Consider the following 22,587-nt stretch of genomic DNA (forward strand, 5'->3'; position numbering starts at 1 on the left):
GGGGCCCAGAACTGCACACAGTGCTCGAGGTGAGGCCTCACCAGCACCAAGTACAGAGGCAGAATTCCATCCCTAGTCCTGCTGGCCACACCATTCCTGATACAAGCCAAGATGCCATTGGCCTTCCTTGCCACCTAGGCACACTGCTGAGGACACACACATAAACAGTCTCAGATGCACAAATAGATTTAATGAACTGACATGTGCCATTCTAAATCAACAAAATAGTTCAGAAAGAAATCATCCATGTACAGTATCTTCTTGATTGTTCAAATAGCATGAAAGAGGGTTGGAACTGAGCATGCACAACAATAATTCATACTGTGGTATGCAGTAGAAGATGAAAGAGGGGATGAAACTTGATAAACAGCCATTGTAAGGAAACACTCAGAGAAGTCATAAATGATAGGAAAGCCCAGTCCTTCCTGTTAAATAAGAAAGTCTATGAGCTGGAAAAGAATATGGTTCCCCTCTCGTTCTTGGAGGGGAAAACATTTTGCCTAAGAGGTCATAGGCTAAAGAGACATTTACAGGTGAAAAGCACAGCCTCCTAGGCTGTAAAGAAGAGCATGAGTCTTTGTACCCTGAGGAGAGCCTGTGAACCATGCTGGAAGAAAACACCAATGGGAATAGCAGGAGCATTATGATCACAGGCAGTCATGGAGGTACAAAACATTTCCTGAGCCTTAAACTGGTTGCAATAGTGAAGTTTCCTCCTGTTGAATCATAAAAGCTACATCTATCCTTTACAATACTGTCATGGGTGTCTGCTCCTATTCAAGCATATAAACATCCTTCACTGACCTACAGGTTTTAAGTTTTTACCTCTGTGTTCTGATCTTATTGCTTGATCTTCTCCATTCTAACTATATGATATATTATTATTTTCTTTGGCATAGTCCTCTGTGTAAAGATTCCTTTTACTTGTCATGGAAGACACTTATTTATTAACTGTATCACGATGTAGTATTATATTCTTAAAATATTAATATTATGGCTGCTTTCCCTTACCTTATATTGGTAATCACAGAATGTTAGGGGCTGGAAGGGACCTCCAAAGATCATCCAGTCCAATCCCCCTGCCAGAGCAGGAGCACCTACACCAGATCACACAGGAATGCATCCAGGCAGGTCTGGAACATCTCCAGAGAGGGAGACTCCATAACCTCCCTGGGCAGCCTGTTCCAGTGCTCTGGCACCCTCTCAGTGGAAAATTTTTTTCCTCATGCTTGTGTGGAACTTCCTATACCTCAACTTCCACCCATTGCCCCTTGTCCTGTCACTGGGTATCACCAAGAAGAGCCTAACTCCATCCTCTTGGCACTCACCCTTTACATCTTTATAAACATGAATGAGGTCACCCCTCAGTCTCCTCCAAGCTAAAGAGCCCCAGCTCCCTCAGTCTTTCCTTGTAAGGAAGATGTTCCATTCCCCTTATTATAGAGTACTAGGAAGTAGTACTTGGAGGGGCTTTGCAGCCCCCTCCCTCAAGACACTGTGTATGAAGTACAGGCATTTACTCACTTTGGTATCTGCTATGTGGTTTTACATAGCTAAGGTGGTTCCTTCCCATTTTATGTCCCTACAAGTTTCTCCTCTATAGTCCCTAGCCAAAGCTGCTACTCTAAAGTCTTAACTCATGTAGACATTCTGTTAAGTCCATCCTCCCACCTCCCCTTAGTACATTCTTAACATTAAACACACTCTTAAATACCACAAATTTCTATGCGATTTGAGTTTGCATTACAGGAAAACCATTTACCTGAGTCTGTCCTGAACGGGCTGGACAAAAAAGCCAAAGCTCTTTTTATAAAATGAATATGCTTTTTGACATTATGTATAGCTTTCTCCATACCGTTTTGGCTATGAAATGAACCAATGCAATTTGCAAAACATACAATTAATTAGTATCGGTATGAAATGTAAGATTAAGATTTTATGCTCAAGGAGTATATGCTCTTCCTTCTCATTTCTTCCCAAATGATCAGACATTGCCTTCTACTACAGTTGTTCTATGACTTTGGTATTGCCTCACTTCAGCTTCCTTGCTGCTGTAAGATGATTGTATCATCACTCTTGTGAAAGCCCTGCTGAGCAATGATCATTACTGTTTTATATCACATTTGCTATCTGCATTTTGTATTGAAATATACACATTCAAATGCAGATTTTAAGATATCCTAAGAAACAGTCTATAACCCAAACTCTTCTTAGATTAATCCTTTTTCAAGCTTCTTCTGTCATGTTTATAAGAAATTAACTGCATCTATGTGGGGAAAAGAGAGAACTTTATCATTCAAAGCAGAGAAGCTCCTGTGTTCCCAAATGACTTAACATTTTACTTTCTTCTTTGCTATTCTTAATTCAGTTGTATTACCTTCTTTCCCTTTGGCTCTATGTTTATTATAATTTCATTATCATATTATCACAGAATGACAGAGCATTAGGGGCTGGAAGGGACCTCGAAAGATCATCCAGTCTAACCCCTCTGCCAGAGCAGGATCACCTAGAGCAGATCACACAGGAATACATCCAGGCAGGTTTTGAGTATCTCCACGGAGGCAGACACCATAACCTCCCTGGGCAGCCTGTTCCAGTGTTCTGGCACCCTCACAGGGAAAAAAACTTTCCTCATGTTTCCACAGACCTTCCTCTACTTCAACTTCCACCCATTGCCCCTTGTTCTGTCATTGGGCATCACCTAGAAGAGACTGACTCCATCCTCTTGGCACTCACCCTTTACATATTTATAAACATGATTGAGGTCAAATTTATGTTTTAAAGTCTTTTTACAAAGATTTTCTATGAATTTTTGCAACTCAGCATATGGACTCAATTACTGATACAGTCTAGAAAACAGACTGCAGATAAAACTGAAAAGTTTAGCTTAGCATCACTATAGCTATCATGTATCTGATTGTCCCAGAATCTGTAACTATACCATTTCACTGTACATTCACACAGGTACACTAAATTAGAAAGGGAAGAAAGAAGTTTCAGTCTTCATTTTCAAAGTGTTTATCTGGTGCATTTTCCCCATAAATCACTATAACCAAAGCAAAGTGGCCATGATGCCCAACAGGAAGAAATGTAACAGGCTGCAATCCTGCAGTAGATTACCACTAGTATTGACATTATATGCAGATTTTAAATGGGTAAGATTTCAGTATATAAAGGAGTCTTGTAAGAAAGATGGAGAAAAAGTTTTTACCAGGGCCTGTAGTGACAGAACACAGGGCAACAGTTTTAAACTGGAAGAGACTGGACAAAAGGAAGACTTTTTTTATTTTGAAACAGGTTGCCCAGAGAAGTTGGGGCTGACCCATCATTTGAAGTGTTCAAGGTCAGGTTGGATGGATCTTTGACCTACCTGATCTAGTGAGAGATGTCCTTGACTGTGGCTGGGGGTTTGGACTAGATGATTTTCAAAAAGTTCTTTTCAATTCTTTCAATCCAAAATATTCTATGCTTCTATAAAATCAGGGATATACTTAAGAGCTGGACTGGAAGAAAGTAATGTGTCAGGGTAACACAGATAATCAAAAAGGGATGTCAAAATAAAAGATTTGTAGCTGCCACTGTGGGTCATCATGCTAGATTTCTACTTGTGAGTGTGTAAGTAAGTAAATTAAATTTAGGAGCTCCAAATGGGTTTACTGCAAACCTATTTCAGGCCTGCTAAAGCAGGTTCATCAAATAAATTTTAGGTCAGGACTAGTATAAAATTTGGTGTTTATAAAAGTGAGGGGGGGGGAAAAAAACCCAAAACTTAAACTCAGATCCAGAGCAAGCTGCAGGGTTGTGTGTTGCATTATAATCTGCACTCCACTAGACTTGCTCGGCTTCGGGAAGGTGAAGGCCACTGTGCTTTTAGCTACCGTTTGGATCATGGTGTTTAAAAACAGGCTAGTGGAGGCTTTACACAAGCTGTAACATCTAGCCTTAACAAAGACCACAGATAGCCAGAAAGGAGCTTCAACTTTCTCTTACTGTGCAACACGACTCAGTTCAGTTATTCCAAAGCTTTCCTCATTACATGAAACTCCCATGATTTGATAGCGCTGTTCACCTATCCATTTGCAACGTGATTACACAACGTATCACACAGCTACCCACAGAAGGCTGCTGCTAGCCAGGACTACACTTTCTCCTGCGTCTCCCGAGACCCCAAGCCGCCCGGCACGGATGAGAGGAGCTTCGGCCCACACGTGTAGAACGCTGAAGGTGACAGGTATTTACGTTCGCTCGACAGGCGCTCCTGAACCCATCTTCAGTGCGCACCGATCCTGTATTTTCCAAAGTCTATGGAAGCCCTCAAGAGGGGCGCACACCACGGCTGCCTGGGGGCCTCTAGCACGGCTCCACCTGGGCACCCCGCGCCAGCACCCCCGGGCAGGAAGAGGCCGGGAGTCCTCGGCTCCATGCGCCGAGCCGCTACGGACGTGTGTTTGCGTACATTCGCCGGGTACTTGAGCCTGCGGCGCTGCCAGGCGGGCTGCCGCAGCACGACAGGTCATGGTACGGCAGGCTCCATGCCTCCTCTGCAAGGGCTGCAGCCCAGGGCCACGGAAGGAGGCTCCTCCCGCCCTAGCGGGCGCGGCTCTCACCGCTACCGCCTCGCGGCACCCCCCGCCGGGCCCTCCGCCCGCGTCGGGCGGGATGCGGGGCGCTCGCAAGCGGCTGTGCTCCGCCTTGATCGTCGCTTACGGCCTCTTCTCCCTCTATGCGGCCTACACCGTCTTCCTTCGACCCCGCCGCCCGTCCACCCCTCGCCCGTCGCACCGGGACCGGCGCGGCCCGCGAGGTAAGAGCAGTGGCGGAGCCGCTCTGAGCTACCCTGCCGCGGGCTGGCTGGCTGGCCTGGCTGCGGCCAGCAGCGGGTTTGATGCAGGGCCGGGGAGTGGCGGTTGTGATGTGGGCCTGACGTGGGTCGTCAGCTGCTTGCTCCAGAGAGGCCTCGGCGCCCGCGGCATGTATGAACGGCGGCACCTCGCCCCCTGTTTGGAAAGCCCAGGCCAGGCCGAGAACAGCCCGTCGTCCCCCAGCGCCTGTGCTCAGTAGCACCGTGGCAGGCGGGGCTCAGAGGCAGCCTTTCAGGAACGGCAGGGCCGGGACCAAGCTCCCATCTACCCGCGGTTAGGCCTGCGCTAGCGGCGGCTATTTCCTCGTGAGGCACCCGGCTGCGGGCGCAGCGGCGGAAGGGCAGGCGGTGTGGCGGAGAGTGGGGCGGGAGGGTTTTACGGTGCTGCTTGAAATTAAGCATTCGAGAAAAATCGTCAGTTGTATAAACTTGTAAATCTGTTCTTCTTAAGTAAATTATGCTCTGGGGTTTCTTAGATAATGCTGCCTTGGGAAATGAAGAGTGGAATCCGTGGGAAGTGGACGAGAAAAATGAAGTGGTTGCTTCTCAGCAGAGATATGAAGCTAATCTTAAGATGATAAAAAAAGCAAGCTCTCACCTAGAACAAACCAGTCTTAGAGTACAGATTTGGGGCAAAGCAGCAATTGGTAAGCAGGTGTAATCAATGTCTATTAATCACATAATCTTTCTGGTATAGCACTTTTTTAATTACAAAAATTTATGTACATTATTAAATAACAGGGATATCTGTACAAGAAGAGCATTAAGGAAGTGATAGCTCTTACTCAAATTTATATTACTAGCAATATAAGAGTAGTTAGACTTCCAATTTCTTTGTGTCAGTTCTTTTCAAGGCTGTTTTTCACATCTTTCAGAGAAAACAGCTCAAATGGCAGAAAAGCAGAGTTGCTTTTTGAATCTGCCTTACAGTACAACACAAAGCCTCTTGTTCGGCTAAACCAGAATATTTATTTCTGTCACATTTACGCTTTGTGAAATAAAATATTTTACAGTGAGAAATTACGCATTTTCTATACTGCAGACTTACCACCACTGACGAACTTAGAAGTTCTGTTGTAGAAGACAGCAAGGTTCCCCTCTACATAAATGGAGGGGCCAAAGTCTTCTCAAGCTTTTTAACTACTGAAGACATACAATTGTTCTTATTTTACCTTTTCTTGAAAATGTAAGATTTCCAGCCTCAGTTGGAATGTAGCATTGTAGGACACATTGGTATATTACATGGTGATGCATTCCATCACAAAAATTTTGTGTTCTACAAAAGCTTAAGAGAAGTGTGCTTAAAATGATGATCAATATTTGCTTATTTTTAAGTGGTATGTGAACCAGAATGAGATGGTAACGTAAGTGTTACTGGGATATAATTCCAGCTACTGATGCTTTGACAATCCAAGAATCTTTTTAGATGCCCTGATGTATGAAAAATTCATCTTAGCTAATTCCAAATCATATGGAATTTGAGAAGCAACATCTATACTGTATAAGAAGCTCTAGCATTATTTTCCCAAGTTCTTAGGTCATTACACTTTTTGATTTCTCAAAAATACTTTTATTTGCTAGGGATGTAGAGTTGGTAAGATCGGTGCATTCAAATTCTCTGTCATATCTTCATTTATGTAGGTCTTTACCTTTGGCAGCATATTTTTGAAGGGCAGCTTGAGCCACCTGATGTGACTGCACAGTGGAGAGAAGGAAGCCAAAAGGCAGGAAAAACATATTTCAGGTAGTAACTGCATGATGTTGCCTTCAGTTGTGTTACCTTTAAGAAATAATGCACTGGGAAATTAAAGAGCATGATGAGATGCACAGGTGCATTATTTTATCAGATGTCTCCTGCTGTTTGGTTCCTATTGTATTCAGGAAAAGAGACTTCACTTATCCATTCATAAATAAGCTTGTATGAAACCCATAGTGTGTTTCTGTTTATAACAAAAACAGTCTGTGAGACCTGGCGTCTGACTAAATACCTGATTTGCAAAGGGAGATTACACTTGAAGCGTTGTTTGTTTTTAAAATGGATTTTCACCTGTGCATGTTTTAAGCCTATTGTCAAATGTTTTATTTAGTGAATGGTATATAACTTCTCTCTGAAGTCCTATTTAATACCATTTTGAAGGCTTTCTGTAAAGATACAGTGAAAGCTGAAGGAGTTTTCATCTCTTTGACCAGTTCACCGGTCTGCAGTAGTAACTCTCCTACAACATTTAGTCACTTAGACCAGAATCCATTTGTTTAAAAAGATTTTGTTAAAGCCTAAGAGACAGGCTTCAGTCAGTTTAACTTCTGAAAAATGTGTTGCTTTAGAAAGGCATTTTTTCCTTGCACAGTAAGGTGGGGTTCTAGTAGAAAGTTGCAGGTAATGTTTTAATAAGTGATTGTGAATCAAAAGGGTTTTTTTAAGTGATTACAATTATATTAGCATGTTGAATTATCAGTGTATCTAACTGTGTACATGATACAGGCCATAGAATCTTTCCATTAATGCCTCCTACATCACATTCATAAATGACTAAAAAACGTTTTCTAGACAGGCACATAGACTTAAACATAGTAATTATTAAAGAGTTTGTCTTATATCTAAGAAAATAGATAAGATGACATATTCTTTAAAAATAAGATAGCTGTATTCCTTGTCTGCAAATTTAACCTGATCCTACAAGATTAGTGAATCAGCTGTGAATGATGTAGCAGCATCTTGGCAGTTACCTTGACAGAACAATAAAGCTTTCCATTCACAGATCTGGAGAAAGGTTGCTGCACTTAATCAGTCTTTCACTTGACTGATTATGGTTATTTTCTCTCTGGTGTGTCTGTTTCAGATTAATAGTAAGCTCACATTGTTCCTTACGGTAGGCATCTTTGTGGTGGGTTTAGGAATTACCCCCCCAACATAACTGAGCTAAGCTACCGGCTCCAAACCACAACAGTTCTCTCAAGGAAAGACTTCTAGTATTTCAATATCTTACTGTTTAGAGAAATGAGGGATAATAGAGTCTTCATTTTAAATTCATCTTGCATCCTGTAAAAACAGAAAGTGTAAGTTCGGTGCCAACGTAAGAGAGTTAAAATTTGACAGACTGGTAGGAACTTGGGTCAAGTATAGAAAATATGCAAACATAACTGCTCTTTTAATGATGAGGATTCTGAAATCCAGGAGCTGAAGTTCTGTTTTTTATTCAATGTTATTTTGTATGGTTTTTTAATGAGGAAGAATTAGTCCATTATTTTGCCTGCTTACTGGTTATAAGTTTTTCTAGAACTGTTGACTTCTTTATTGCCTGGCTGAGGTAAATGCCCTCCCTTTGATTACTAACTGATGTGACATATTTGGAGAATATGTTCTGCTGTGCAGGTTTTTTTTTTTTTGTGGTAAGTCTAACAGTTGTTAAAACATAGAACTCTGATGAGTCTTTTTAAAGAATATCAAATCTGAAGACAAATGCCAAAATATCACTTGAATAGAATTGCATGAATAAGCCCATTTTGTATATTTATCATAGAGAATACATGTGTTTAATACAAATTTTGACGTCTTCAGATTTTTACTAAAGAAGTTGGCTCATGAATACTAAAATTATCAAATTCTGCACTTAATGCAGGGACTTCTATTTAAAAACATGACTACAAGGAGCTGCATAGCTGTGGATTTTAGTGACATGTTTGGGGGCTCAGAGAAGTAGGAGAGCAGGGTTTAGCACTTTCTTTGGCCTGAAGCAATTCATATCTTCTCTCTTGTTATCTAAGGTGTTTCAGAATAGGGAGTGCAAGATTTAGTAATCCCTCATTATTAGGTAAGAGCATTCTTAAATTTCTGCTCCACTGACTAGCACCCTCTGTATTTTATGCTCCCTCTGTGTTCACTGCTACCTTTTGACAGTCCCTGCTAGCCCCAGTTCTTAAGCAGTTCTGAAATCCCATCCTCTTGTCCTCCTTATGCAAATCATCTTGATTCATGTCAGATGAAAGCATAATTGTCAATGAAGTTAACCAGCAAAGATTTCTGTATCTGCCAAAGGATTCTGCAAAGGACAGCTTGTGACAATTTGCTTTCCTTCATAGCCTTTGGTGAAACTTTCTGAAAATCCAAATACACTATGTCTGCTGGAACCGCTTTATCTGTATCTTTATCTGTATTCTTACTGAAATACTTGTAGTTCTCCATCAGATCAGTGAGAAAGGATTTCCAGCAGTGTTTATCCACATATGTGATCAGTGATCTTACCTTTTGCTGAGGTCCAGTGATCTTGTTATTTATTGCAGGCTCTTCCAGAGATATCTCCAGGGTCCTCTCAAGTTGCTTTTGTAGATGGGAGTGACACTGGTGGACACCTTCTCAACAGGCACAATGTCTCTTCATAATGACAGCTGCATACCTGTGCTAGCAGTTCTGCAGTTTACTGTTTCATAACTCTCAGGTGAATGTCATTCAGGTCTGCTTCTTCCATCCGATACAATACCTTTGTTGGTTTACCTTATATTGCTTGCTGAAGAGAATGAGTTAGATGCTATGGCTTTGTCATCTCATTTTAAACCCTATTTAAACTGTTGTCCTTCCAGCTGTGTAGTTGTCTATTTGTATATTTGTATATTTTTTAATATATTTTGGTTTTCATATGCTTAAAGAACCTTCACCTGTAAACCTGTTTTTCAGGTACTTTTCTATTTGTTGTGGCAAGCTTTTCATTGATACCAGTGATGACCTTTGCCCTTTCACAGCCTCCCTAACTTTTCTATGAAGCTACATGGGTTTGAGGAGGGCTGCGTTGGTTCTATTTTGGATTGAGGCACACAGCTTGCCTGGGCTTCTTACGCAGTGTTTTTGAACAACCTAAAAGCTCTTTGCAAGCTTCTTCTTATTTGGGTACTGCTTTCAGAGTTTCGTTCTTGATTTTCTTATTTTAAGTGATTCCTTTATTGCATATGAGGTATGTCAATGCTGGGTGCATTTGATATGTTCTCTTCTGCTGCTGTGTTAAATTACATTTCTATTACTGAATGGCTGTATGACTAACACCTTTGGAATTAGGTCTGGAAGACATAGTGTGGAATAGCATCTCTTCATATGGGTTCTAAGACTTGTAAAGGAAATCAGAGACTTTATAGGAAGCAAGTAATTTATTGATTCCAAAAGATGTAATCTCTCCATGATCTAGACTTCATGTGAGTAGTGAAAATGTCTTAGTACTACTGCCTTAATTTTTCAGTTTGTGTAATCTCCTTTAGGTTTCCTTGTCCTGATTGTGTTATGACTGGGAGCTAATAGTACAAACTGAGCACTGTTTCTCTTATTAATGTATGAGATTTCCATAGTGTTTCTTTTTTTCTCCCCCACTGTAATTTTATGTTGCTAAATTTTGTATTTTCCTACATACAGGTCGTTGCTTGCCCACCTGTCCATCCCCTTACTCCTGTAAAGCTGATAGCTTCACAATGCTGTGTCCATAAATAAACTCCTTCCCCCCTAGGTCTCTTTTCACAAGGCAATCACTCAATCAGCTACACATCCTATTAACTCTTTTAGGCATTCTGATGCTCAGGTTGTTCTCTTTTATGAATCCCAGTGATTGTTTTCTCATTCTCTGTTAAACTAGCAGTCTTGATTCCAAATCCTGAGCCTCAAGAATCATAGCTTCCAAAACACACAACTCGCACTGAACCATCTGCCAATAAGCTTAACTCAGATTTGGGGTATTCTTGCCTAGTGTCAGTCTGCTTCAGATAGCCTCACAGTTTTTACAGCTATTGCTGTGAATTTTCTTTTCTTCATTAAGCACATTTGAACTGAAGCTAGCTGTCAGTCTCAGCACTTCATGAGCTAAAATTCACAGTCATTCTGATTTAGTTTAAACCCATGCTCATTTGAAATGAAGTTTTGCTAATAGCTGGAAGAACTGTAATGCATCTGACCTGGAAAAACGAACACTTAATTGACTCTTTAAATAAAATTTAATTGCTAGGTGGTTTTCCCCTTCACTCTTTCCAAAGATGTGCAATTAGTAGTCTTTTGAGTTCACTCAGTAGTCTGTTAGCACTGAAAAGCAGGATCTGGCAAACACCAGCTTCACTGTAGTTCCTAAATGGCTGTTATCAGATACTTGTACATGATCAGCAATTTAATAATTTTGCTACATAATTGAAATTCCTCTGTTAAATAAATTGTGCAAGATCTGTAAATGCAATTTTCTGCCTAAAACGTTTGTGCTTACTAGCTTACCTCAAGAGCCTCAAGTCTGACCTGGGTCACACAAGCAACATCAGAGATTGGTACCTCTTATGAAACAGATACTACTCGGTATCAGATGACACAATATTTTTTAGGTCTAACCTTAACCAAAATTACAGGGAAAAGTAGTATGCTAGACTGGTTAACTGTCCCTCATAGTGATACCTATTTTATCATAGAATGGCCTGGGCTGGAAGGGATCTCCAGAGGTCATTCAGTCCAAACCCCACTGCAGTCAGCAGGGACATCCTCAACTAGATCAGGTTGCCCAGAGCCCCGTCGAGCCTCACCTTGAATATCTCCAGGGTTTGGGCCTCAACCACCCCCTTGGGCAACCTGTTCTGGTGTTCCACTACCCTCATGGTAAAGAACTTGTTCATAACACCCAATCTAAATCTACTCTTCCAGATTTTGGAAGTGCCTCTCTGCTGTTCTGATACAGTATTCATTGGTTATTACTGGGATTAAAAAGTTTGACCTTTGGTGAACATCAAAGTACCTCCTTTTTTTAAAAGTTGATTCATTTGCCCACATTTTCATGTTTGATTTTTACAATTTATTGTCAAAATACCTTATTTTCATTTGAGTTTTAATCTCCTTTTTCCTGAATAAAGATAGCTTTATTCGTCCTTTAAGCTGTAGATACTAACAAAAGAAATGGTTGCAGTTGCTTTGTGGTATATTGCATTTAATTTATTGAAGAAAAAAAATGATTTGGAGAGCTGACTGAGTAGCAAGATAGTTTAGAGAATTGAAATAAATAATTCGTTTTTACCGTTTGTTTTGGTTTTCACAGCTTCATCAGTGGTCCATCTGTGGTTCCTGGCTACTTCGCTGTTGAAGCTGAAAACGTTGTGCTAGTGCTGAATGGAAGAGAAGCAGCGAAGATCGCTTACGCCACCCAGTGGCTGCATTACGCACGGACGTTAATTCAGACTCGCAAAATACAGCGTGTAGCGGTCGTGCTGCTTGGAAATGAGCAGTGCAACAATGAATGGATTCAGCCATACCTGAAAAGAAACGGAGGATTTGTAAATCTGCTCTTCATTACATATGACTATGCGTTAGTAAATGAAGAAGATATTTTCCAGTGGCCTTTAGGAGTAGCTACGTAAGTGCTATAGAGACAAATTACAATTGAAACTTAATTGTTATGCATGAGTACATCTGAATGTTACTGCTGATACCCAAAACAATTATAGTAAGTAAATTGTAGAACATGATCCTATTAATGATTTTCTAGATCAAGCATTGGAAACTTTGGAAATTGCATTTAGCAGTAAAAATGATAACAGGAAAAAAAATGCTAGCATTTAAGGAGCTTTAAAAAGAAAGAACCTGTGTCTGCTAGGGTTTTATGTTTGTTAATTTTTCCTTCAGTAGATTTATTCTTGAGATTTATCATAACTGCTGATGTAGTATGTACCAATGACGTGGGGATTTAGAGGATATTTATGTAATTTAAGTTCCAATTGCTGCTTGTTTAAGAAAGGGAAGGGGTAGCACTGGTTAAACCTCAGCTGTGGCTCTCAAAAGGGAATTGTATTCCTCCCATTTGGAATTAGTATACTCCAGTATCTCAGTGAAATAAGATAGCTTAGCTGCTTACTCACAGACTCATTTTTGTTACACTTATTACTCAGACTATGTGGAGTAGGTAAAGGTTTAGTTCAGTTAGATGCATTTTTACTCCTCACTAACTATAGTGTTTTAGCTGCTTATACAAGATTAAAGGAATGCAGTATTATTTTCATATCTTATGATGAATTTGAATTCAGTATCCTGTATTGAGCTAGCTGACAAACTAAGTGAAATTTTTATGCATAGCTTGAACTTGCTCACAGTGTGAGTAAAATACACTAAGTTTGGATTCTTAATGGTGTTGGAGACTCATGGCATTGGAAGTTCCTGAGCAAAAAGAAGATGAATTTTGATGTGCAGAAATTAATGTGACAAGTAGAAAAAAGCAACAGCAGTTACAACAGTAAACTGGAGTGCAAAGGTGAATGGAGAAAGATAGATCTGGTGTCAGAATGGGACTTTGCAGTCCTTGCACACCAGCATTTGTAAAAATTGTGGTTAAATGTATGACGGTGTATGAAGTCCACCCAGATCAGAGTGAGATTTTCCTTTGATAGGTTACCAGTAGTATTTTCAGGTGATAAGCATTGCAAGAGATTAAGGTAATCTGAGACTTAAACTCCATAGTTGTCAGTAACTTGGCCAGTTTGGTCAAAACTAGCAATGGTGTCCAGACAGCTGCTTTCTAAAAAACATGTTTGTCAAGACATTTTTAAACATGCACACGTACTATCTATGATGTTGAAAGAAGACTTAAATATTCTAGAAATTCTCTGAAGAGTGTGGTGGGGGCAAAGGGAATACAGGCCAACTTTTAGGACAGAACTTGCACTGGTTTGCTTGTGGGTCTTCCTGTATTTATAGATGTGGATTGGCAACAAATGAGTGTTTTTAATCTGCTGCAGTAAAGATCAAATGGTGCAAAATGTTTTGTTTTCTTTGACATAAAACACACAGTCTAATGTATACATTCTTTTAACAGCTACAGAAACTTTCCAGTTGTAGAACCCAGCTGGTCAATGCTGCGTGATCCAAGACCCTATCTGTGTAATTTCTTAGGAACAGTTTATAAGAACTCTTCTAGGGAAATCCTAATGGAAGTTCTGAGGCAGGATGGATTTAACAAGCTTTGCTGGATTGCAGCCAGAGAACAGTAAGATTTTGATGTACACTTTTTTGCCTGGTTCATTATTACCAATCTGTTCTTGAATGTTAGAAAATAGGACAAATAAAGATAACCAGTTGTCATTAAAACAGAGAGCAATGCTGAGATTCTTAGTGTAGGTCTTCATAATGTGATGGCCTTTCTGTTGCTATATTTTACATAAAGAGTATTTTTTAATACATAGAAAAATTTCATATATATACTACATACAGAGTGTCTTTTTTTTTTTTCCTAATGTACATTTGATAGTAGTAGGAGAAAAAATACTTGTCTTGCACCTGGTGTGTATTAATGTCCTAGTAGAAAAAAAAGACAGTTGTATGTTGTTGTGTTCCTTACAAGAGACTGGATTTAAGCTACCCCAGTGAAGAATCTCAGGAGATGGAGTGTATCTGTGACATAAACTCTTATCTCACAGACATTCTGAGGCACTTCAGGCAGATGAGTCCAGCTTAATGGATTGCTATACATCCTAACTTTTGAGAGCAAACCTCTACTGGTTTGACGTATTTGAGGCCAAAAATAATAATTTTTAAAATCCACAGAGTGTCTCCCTTTGCATCTATTTCTGATCTGTGTTGTGAAGTAAATTGACACATGCATCATCATAGAATCATAGAATTGTCACAGCTGGAAAGGGACTCCAAGGATTATCCAGTTCCAACCCCCCTGCCTTGGGCAGAGACAACTCACACTAGATCAGGTTGCTCAGAGCCACATCCAGCCTAGCCTTAAAACTTCTAGGGATGGGGCTTCCACCACCTCCCTGGGCAATCTGTTCAGTGTCTCACTCCTGTTCCTAACATCTAATCTGAATCTACCCACTTCTATTTTTGCTCCATTTCCCCAAGTCCTATCACTATCCAACATCTTAAAAAGTCCCACACCAGCTTTCTTATAGGCCCGCTTTAGATACTGGAAGGCCACAATAAGGTCTCCTTGGAGTCTTCTCCTCACCAGACTCAACAACCCCAACTCTCTCAGTCTGTCTCCATAGCAGAGGTGCTCCAGCCCTCTGATCCTCATGGCCCTTTTCCAGACACATTCCAGCACGTCCGTATCTTTCTTGTAATAGGGGTTCCGGAGCTGGACAGAGTACCCCAGGTGGGTTCTCGTGAGAGCGGTGTAAAGGAGGAGAATCACCTCTCTTGACCTGCTGGCCACACTTTTTTCTTGATGCAGCCCAGAATATGGTTGGCTTTCTGGCCCAAGTCATGCAGGAGATTTAAAATGGTGTTTCAATTCACCTCTTAACACTTCTAAGTATTAATAATTCCCTAAAAGGACCGTATCTAAAAAGTGCTGCAGTCTATTTTTAACAGTGACATTTTCAATACATCTTTACAAGACCCTTTGAGAATAGTTGTGATGAAAAGTAAAAGCCTATTGATTGTATCTGTGATATAAAATTCTTAACACTGGCAGCATTTTCAGTTCTATAAATAACTGAAATCATAACATTGCTGTTTTGTGGGCATTTTTTTGTTTATTTGGGTTTTGTTGTTTGTTTGGTTTTTGGTTTTTTTTTAATAGTGCTTGTGGGGAAAATGTTCATTTTCAACTCTTTTACTTTCCTAGGTGGCAGCCTCAAGAAACAAATGAAAGTTTCAAGAATTATCAAGATGCCTTGCTGCAGAGTGATTTGACATTGTGCCCAGTGGGAATAAATACAGAATGCTATAGAATTTATGAAGCTTGTTCATACGGTTCCCTGCCTGTTGTAGAAGATGTAATGACACCCGGTGATTGCGGAAATTCATCAATGTGCCACAGTGCTCCGTTACAATTACTAAAAACCATGGGGGCTCCATTTATCTTTATCAAAAACTGGAAAGAGCTTCCTGCTGTTCTAGAGAAGGAAAAAAAAATGAGTTTACAAGAAAAGACGGAAAGGAGAAAAAAGCTTTTAGAATGGTATCAAAACTTCAAAGCATCGATGAGACACAAATTCGTTAATACTTTGGAAAATTCATTTTTATCTGGTGATAAAGGATAAATTATCCCTTTCGAAAATATGGAATAGATTGAAAGTTTAATTTCTGTTAACCTTCCAGGGAAGCTTTTATTCAAAAGAAATCTCACAGGGCCAATGCATTCTGTTTGAAGTCAACAAAATTGCACTAGCTTGGCTAAGACACACCTTTGGCACTCCATCCTTAACAATTTTCAGAGAGGTTGTTGACTTGGAAGGATGGTGGTCTGTTAGGATGACAACAATTTTAGTGCTGTGCTTACAATTTTCATGTTGGTGTGTGAGCTGATAATTTTTTCTTTTTTTTTTTTTGGTAGGAGGATGCTTTTGAGCATATGAACTTGTTAAAATCCAACATGAGTACAACAGTTGTATTTGAGGGAAAGAGAATAATGAGAATAAAAGAGAAAGAAAGTTGGATGGTACATAGATTAATTTATTATGTGGATGAAAAAAAGAAGTATGCTTATAGCAGATGTTTAGCACAGTTAAGATATATTCTGGTAAGTTCTTGTTCTGAACATGTGAACTTTTAACTTGATTGATATTTCATTTCCAAGGAAGTAATCATAAAGCTAACTTAAAACTGTGGAATAAAAACCTGTATTTCAGGGTAAAAATTGAGAGCTCTTTACTTAGAGATATTTCATAGCAGTGTATTTCCCCTTTAATGTCAGATACCAAAATTTCTTTCCTTCAGTTCCATTTAGTCTTGGGATGTACGTTTCTGAAGTTCTGTGGGAGAGTTTGTTACCTGCACATTGTGAACACTAGACCTTACACGTGAGTCTGCTTGTAGCTTATCTGATTTCTCAAAATCTGCTGAAGTTTGTCATCTCCAAAGGATGGCAGAAGTGTTGTGTGTTTGTAACACTACATGTGTAACAAACAGTTGTGATGGTTTTCATTAAATGCAGCCAAGAGGCCCTGTTACTATTGTGCATGAGAAATGAGGCTGTGCTGTTACCTTCACTGTGTTCAGCTGAGCAGTGTTGCTGCAGAGCTGGGGCTTACATTTTGAGTATCAGCATGCCATGTGGGTTCATTCTCTTGGAGGAATCAAAAGCCAATGCAGCTGTACTGCTAAGTAGTACTCATTTGTGTAGTGATACTGTCTGATTCTGGAATATGTACTTCACAAGAACACTTCTGTGGGTTTTTTTGACTTCTACATCCTTTCTATCTGAAAAACTGAACCAAACCAGGGAAGTGATTAATCAGTGCTGGTAATGCTGTAGCTCAAATACTGTGTTCAGTTTTGGGCCCCTCAGTACAAGGAGGAGATTGAAATGCTGGAGTTTGTCCAGAAAAGGGCAACAAGGCTATGGAGGGGTCTTGAACACAAGTCCTATGAAGAGTGTCTGAGGGAGCTGGGGTTGTTCAGTGTAGAGAAGAGGAGGCTGAGGGAGACCTCATTGCTCTCTACGACTACCTGAAAGGAGGTTGTAGTGAGGTGGGGGCTGGCCTCTTCTCCCAGGTGACAACTGGTAAGACTAGAGGAAATGAACTCAAGTTGTGCCAGGGTTGGTTTAGATTAGATACTAGGAAAAAATCCTTCACCAGAAGGATTATTAGGCACTGGAACAGGCTCTCCAGGGAAATAGTGGAGTCACTGTCCCTGGAGGCATTTAAAAGACATTAGGATGAGGTGCTTAAGGACACAGTCTCACGGTTGTCTAAAGGGAGATGTTAGGTTATGATTGGACTTGATGATCTTTAGGTCTTTTCCAATGAGTCGATTCTACTGCTTTTTGTAACAAAACAAAACCAAAATAAAACCACTAAAAATAACCCAAGCCAAAGTAAAAGCAGAAAACCACTGGGGTTTAGTTTGCTGACAGTGGATGATATTCACAGCAGTTGCTGTAGATCTGCAATAAGATATCCTTCAGAACACTTGGATTTTCAGAAGCTTGTGTTCTGTATGCTTAGAAGATGTCTTCAGAAAACAAATAATGTAAATCCAAATTATCTAAATAGTATGTCTAACATGAATTTTGTGTCTAGCACCCACCCATTTTATCTGAAGCATTGTACAATGCAAACAGACTCCAGCGGCGACTGGAAGTACAACTATCACAACTCAGCACCAAATTGATGAGCCCTGCTTTGAGGTTGACCTTGTTAGACTGAATTTACAGTAAATTTCCTTACTGAGGATCTGCAGTAGCTGTCTGCACAGTAGTACACAGTGTTTAGAGGAGGCCTAAGTATCTGCAGTAGTGTAAGTGTAGAAAGTAAGTCACATTTTATTTATATGTAGATAATTGTTGTTACTTTAAATTCACTTGCTTCAATTCAGCAGGAATTAGTGCTAGAAGATTTTTCTTGTGTTGTAGTGGAACAAAGACAGAAAAACATCATGAAGCCAAGAGAAGGTTCCTAACATGTTAGGCAGGTTGCTGGTATTTTAGTCGTTCCCTTACTGTACTGTCCAACTCATGAGAGTGATTGTAGTTGTGGGTTTACTTCCTAATCCTTTCTTATTTGTAGAAAATGTCAACTTTGTGCCCTGTTTGGATCCAGAGATGCCCAAGCAACAAAAGGGATCTTGTTGGGAGGAAAAAAAAGGGAGAGACTGGGGGAAGAAAGGTGTAAGAAGTCAAAAGGGACATCTTATCAGTGGTAGAGAAACTGGTTTAAAAGAAGAGAAGCAGTTAAGACACTGGTGAAAAAGGTAATTTATCCTCTGCATAATACATCCAGCTGGGGGAGTAGATAGTATCTGCTGTCAGAAAATGAAGTTGTTTAATACTGAGAGGAGAATTGATGCTCTGCTTTTGCAGTTAGATTTCTGGTTCAAGGCTGAGCTGGTGAAGTACAGCTTTCCAGAGCACAAAACAAGGACCTGAAGCCTCTTATGACCACACATACTGTCTGTGTCATAGAGGGGGTTCTGTGCAGAAACAAGCCTGCTTTCAGTCAAGAATGCCAACTGTAGCACTGAATGTTATATAATGATAATTATGCAGTATTTTGCATCATACTTGGGTTTGTATGTAGAACATAAACCAGTTTCATTATCAGAGGTATTTCATGTTGATGAAGATTTCGCTTACTGAGCTGGATTCTGAAGCCACTAAGAGTGGCTGTGAGCGTTTAGTGTAAACTGTTTAAAAGATCATTTTTTAGAGAGCCACATATTTCCAAAGAAACATAACCAGCCTAACTGTTGATAATCCTGTAGAGAAGGGAATGGCGTGCAAAGATCTGCTGGTTGCTTACTATTCTTGGACATTTAAGTTGTGACAGTATATTGGAGAAGAGCAAAAGGAAAAAGGACCTGGGTGTCCTAGTGGATAGAAGGTTGACCATGAGCCAGCAATGTGCTCTTGTGGCCAAGAAGGCAAATGCCATTCTGGGATGTATTAGAAGGGCTGTGTTTAGTAGGTTGAGAGAGGTTCTCCTCCCCCTATACTCTGCCCTGCTGAGGCCACATCTCAAATATTGTGTCCAGTTCTGGGCCCCTCAGTTCAGGAAGGACCTCAGGGAACTGCTTGAAGGAGTCCAGCACAGAGCCATAGAAATGATGAAGGGAGTGAACATCTTCCTTACGAGGAGAGACCGAGGGAGCTGGGGCTCTTTAGCTTGGAGAGGAGGAGACTGAGGGGTGACCTCATTCATGTTTGTAAGTATGTAAATGGTGAGTGCCAAGAGGATGGAGCCAGGCTCTGCTTGGTGATGCCCAGTGACAAGGGGACAAGGGGAATGGGTGGAAATTGAGGCATAAGAAGTTCCATGGAAACATAAAAAGTTTGCGTGATGGAACGCTGGAACAGGCTGCCTGGGGGGGTGTGGAGTCTCCTTCTCTGGAGATACTCAAAACCCACCTGGATGTGTTCTGTATTATCTGCTCTGGGTGATCCTGCTCTTCCAGCCCTTAATGTTCTGTGTGATTCTAGTAGTTAGGTTTTTTGGTATTTTTAGATGCTGTCTTTCAATGACTGAAACTTACACAAGCAGTGATACAACTAAGAGTTTTGTAGAAGCCTTTCCCACTGCAGTTACTGAGTATGAATTGGGATCACTGTGTGCTGGAATCACTAATTTTTGTCTTGGCTTGTTGGTTTTACCAAAACCCTTGCAACACCACAGAAACAAAAGCCTGTTTCTCCTTGGCAAACCTTGCATGTTAGTAATAACCTCTAAGAGCTGGGCAAACTCAGAAGCAGCTTCCATGCCATGGAGTCCTAAATTGTTTCCAGGAATTATTTCTACTGGGAGGGGAGATATTAATGACAGTTGAACCAAGATTAAGCTTATTTTGGCATGTTCATAAATACTGACATTGAGAGAGACAACAGTATTTCAAATGCCATTCCAGGTGTGCCATAACAAAGTGTTGCTTCCAAGAAAATTGCTACCATAAGGCATGTTGGGACTGCCGTTTTCCAGCAGCTTGAGGGTTTAATGTTGTGTAGTGCTTGAATCTTACACGAAGGGATTGATGAATCATTTAAGAAAAAGTCTGACCTGATAAAAATGTGCCTGAAAGGATGATGTAGACTTTACATTGCATCCCAGGACTTCGTGTTGAGTGATTTTTTTGGCTTTCTGAGTTCACAATAGTTTGTGCAATGAGCCCTTCTGGGATCAGTCCATAGTGATGCTATAAAAACCATGCTGTGCAGCAAAAGTGACAGTGGTTCCAAACTCTTCTCCTCATCCCTGCTTGTGCAGTTACAAAAAATTGCATAGATTTCTTGCTACTCATCAGCTGATGAATCATGGTTGATGATCCTCTTGATAAAGAAACAGCTTGCAAAAGGCTACATAACCAACGGATACTTAAACTCTTTGGGTGGGTCACATTTCAGGATTTTTTTAAGTGTCTCTTGAACAAGAAAACCAATAAATGAGTGACCGATTTTTATCTCATAAATTCTTTTCACATCTTTGCTACTAATCTGAGCCTGGAGTACTGCTTAGAGTGTTAAAATGTCTCCACGTGACTCTGGTTTTCAACAATGTAATAGCTGAAAAAGCACTAAAGATTAAATCCAAGAGCCAAGGGGAATGTTGATGAGAAAATGATGAATGCCTGTGTACATTTCTGATGTATTTAATGCAAAGTGTTTAAGAGAAAACGCATCTGAGACCTGGAAGTGCATGGCAGTAAAGCAGAGTTTCCTAACAGGCTCATAACATTAGTCCTTTAGGGCCTGGTGTTTGAATGTGGCTTTTATTTTAAGTATCCCTGATTCAAGATCCCATAAAGAGGCTTCAGTCTTCAGAGAAAGCCTCTACAGATTTTGAAAATTAATAACATTTTAAGATTTCTGTAGTTTGGTACCCAAAAGGCCCTGTCTGGTTTTGAGAGATTGGCCATACAGCCAGGTATTTGTACAGTAGCAGCTTTACCTCCTAATTCTTTTGAGTGCCCTGGTAGCATAGGCTCTGCTATTCAGAGGTTCTTATCTGAACACCCTTGGGATCTGAGTGCAACTTAGTGAACTCTCCTACACCACAATACAAGATGTTTCTGATCCATAGTCCCATGACACAGATGTGTTTGGTCAAGCATGCCATGAAATAACATGACTCATTCTCTCAGCCAGTCTTATACCAGCTTAATCTGAGCTAGATAGTTTTAGGAAAGTATCCTTGAGAGCTGATTTTACTGAACCTCTTTTCATATGTTTATTTTCAGATTACAGCAAATTGCTTTCTCTTTGGTAGGGATACAATTTTCTTGTCCCCATGGAGAACTTCTACCAAGTACCAAATCCCAACATAGATGTAATTAGGCTTTTGCTGAATTTCTGCCTTAGCAAACTCCTGCTGTTAACAGAGCATGCTGCCAAAGTATCTCTCTGTAGGATATTACATCATCTGAGTGCTTGTTCCTTAAACATTTATACTGTGTTGTTTAGGATTTTGGATGGTATGCAAAGTTCAGTGGAAAGAATTGTGTTTGTAGGACCAGAAAAGAAAACAGACTTTTATAGCAGAGAGGGCTCCTCACTCTCACAGAGAAACTTCACAAGCAGCTGTAGATACCTGAACACAGCGTATGGTGTTCAACACCGAAGTGTTAGACACTGGCTCATAACTTTTGAGATCTGAGTTGAGTTCCCCACAACATAAATTACCAGGGGCCGAGTTCACCAGAGGATATTCACATCCAGTGTAAAACCTAAGGCAGGTCAGTTCTGCTTAGATTAACTGTCCGAAGGACTGATCCTTTGAACTACTGCTAGACAGCCTGTGGTGTTTGGCCTACTGGTGAGCTGTGAAACACCTGAAAGCAGACCTTAAAAGGGCTGCTGTTTTGCTTCTTGATTGTAAATGCATGTTTCCCAGATGCAGACAAATGAAGAAGATTCCCCTGATATGCAGTGTTTGCAGTGAAACAACATCACTTTGCTAGCTACCAGTTTACAGTAAAGCTTTTACAAACATGAAATACTACTTTGCTAAAATATTCACCTGTATGGTAACTATTATTTTCTCCATCATCCAAGAGCACTATGATGTAAGGTGGAGGCTAGGCTTTTGCCTGACACTGTTTGTTGTGTATTCTCTTGGTTTAATACCTTCTGGTTGGTTGCTCCAAGGTTCTCTCACCAGTGGAAATTCTTCTACTTCTGCACCCCTGAGTTTCCAGGTCGGGTCAGAGATGAATGACTCCACATTTATCTCCAGCTAAATGCTGCTCTTCAGACTAGGGATTTTCATGTTACACATGCTCACAGCATGCCAAACTCACACCTCTGGTGTGGGATGCTTCAGAAAGAAAAGGCAACTGGTTTTGTCCAAAAAGC

At 40.4% G+C, this 22,587-nt stretch overlaps 1 protein-coding gene across 2 annotated transcripts; it reads left to right on the forward strand.

Moving 5' to 3' along the window:
- Positions 1–4,659: 4,659 nt before the first annotated feature.
- On the forward strand, positions 4,660–15,866 carry RXYLT1 (ribitol xylosyltransferase 1). Of its 2 annotated transcripts, none has more exons than XM_054399856.1 (6): positions 4,660–4,813; positions 5,338–5,508; positions 6,503–6,605; positions 11,902–12,216; positions 13,669–13,839; positions 15,430–15,866. In XM_054399856.1, exons 1-6 carry the CDS (start codon positions 4,660–4,662, stop codon positions 15,845–15,847), a joined length of 1,332 nt encoding a protein of 443 aa, XP_054255831.1. In that variant the 3' UTR covers positions 15,848–15,866. The 2 variants fall into 2 exon arrangements, with proteins under 2 accessions (XP_054255831.1, XP_054255832.1); XM_054399857.1 differs by having other exon boundaries at positions 4,660–4,810.
- Positions 15,867–22,587: the final 6,721 nt, after the last annotated feature.

The sequence above is a fragment of the Indicator indicator genome, chromosome 3 (genome assembly GCF_027791375.1).
Source record: "Indicator indicator isolate 239-I01 chromosome 3, UM_Iind_1.1, whole genome shotgun sequence".
NCBI classification, from domain to species: Eukaryota; Metazoa; Chordata; class Aves; order Piciformes; family Indicatoridae; genus Indicator; species Indicator indicator.

What these genes read in the sequence shown, in the direction of transcription:
- RXYLT1 (XM_054399856.1), top strand. Translation starts at nt 4,660, where the DNA reads ATGCGGGGCGCTCGCAAGCGGCTGTGCTCCGCCTTGATCGTCGCTTAC. An exon ending in TTGGGGCAAAGCAGCAATTG is followed by an intron (nt 5,509 to 6,502) that starts GTAAGCAGGTGT and finishes TCATTTATGTAG; the next exon opens with GTCTTTACCTTTGGCAGCAT. An exon ending in TGGCCTTTAGGAGTAGCTAC is followed by an intron (nt 12,217 to 13,668) that starts GTAAGTGCTATA and finishes TTCTTTTAACAG; the next exon opens with CTACAGAAACTTTCCAGTTG.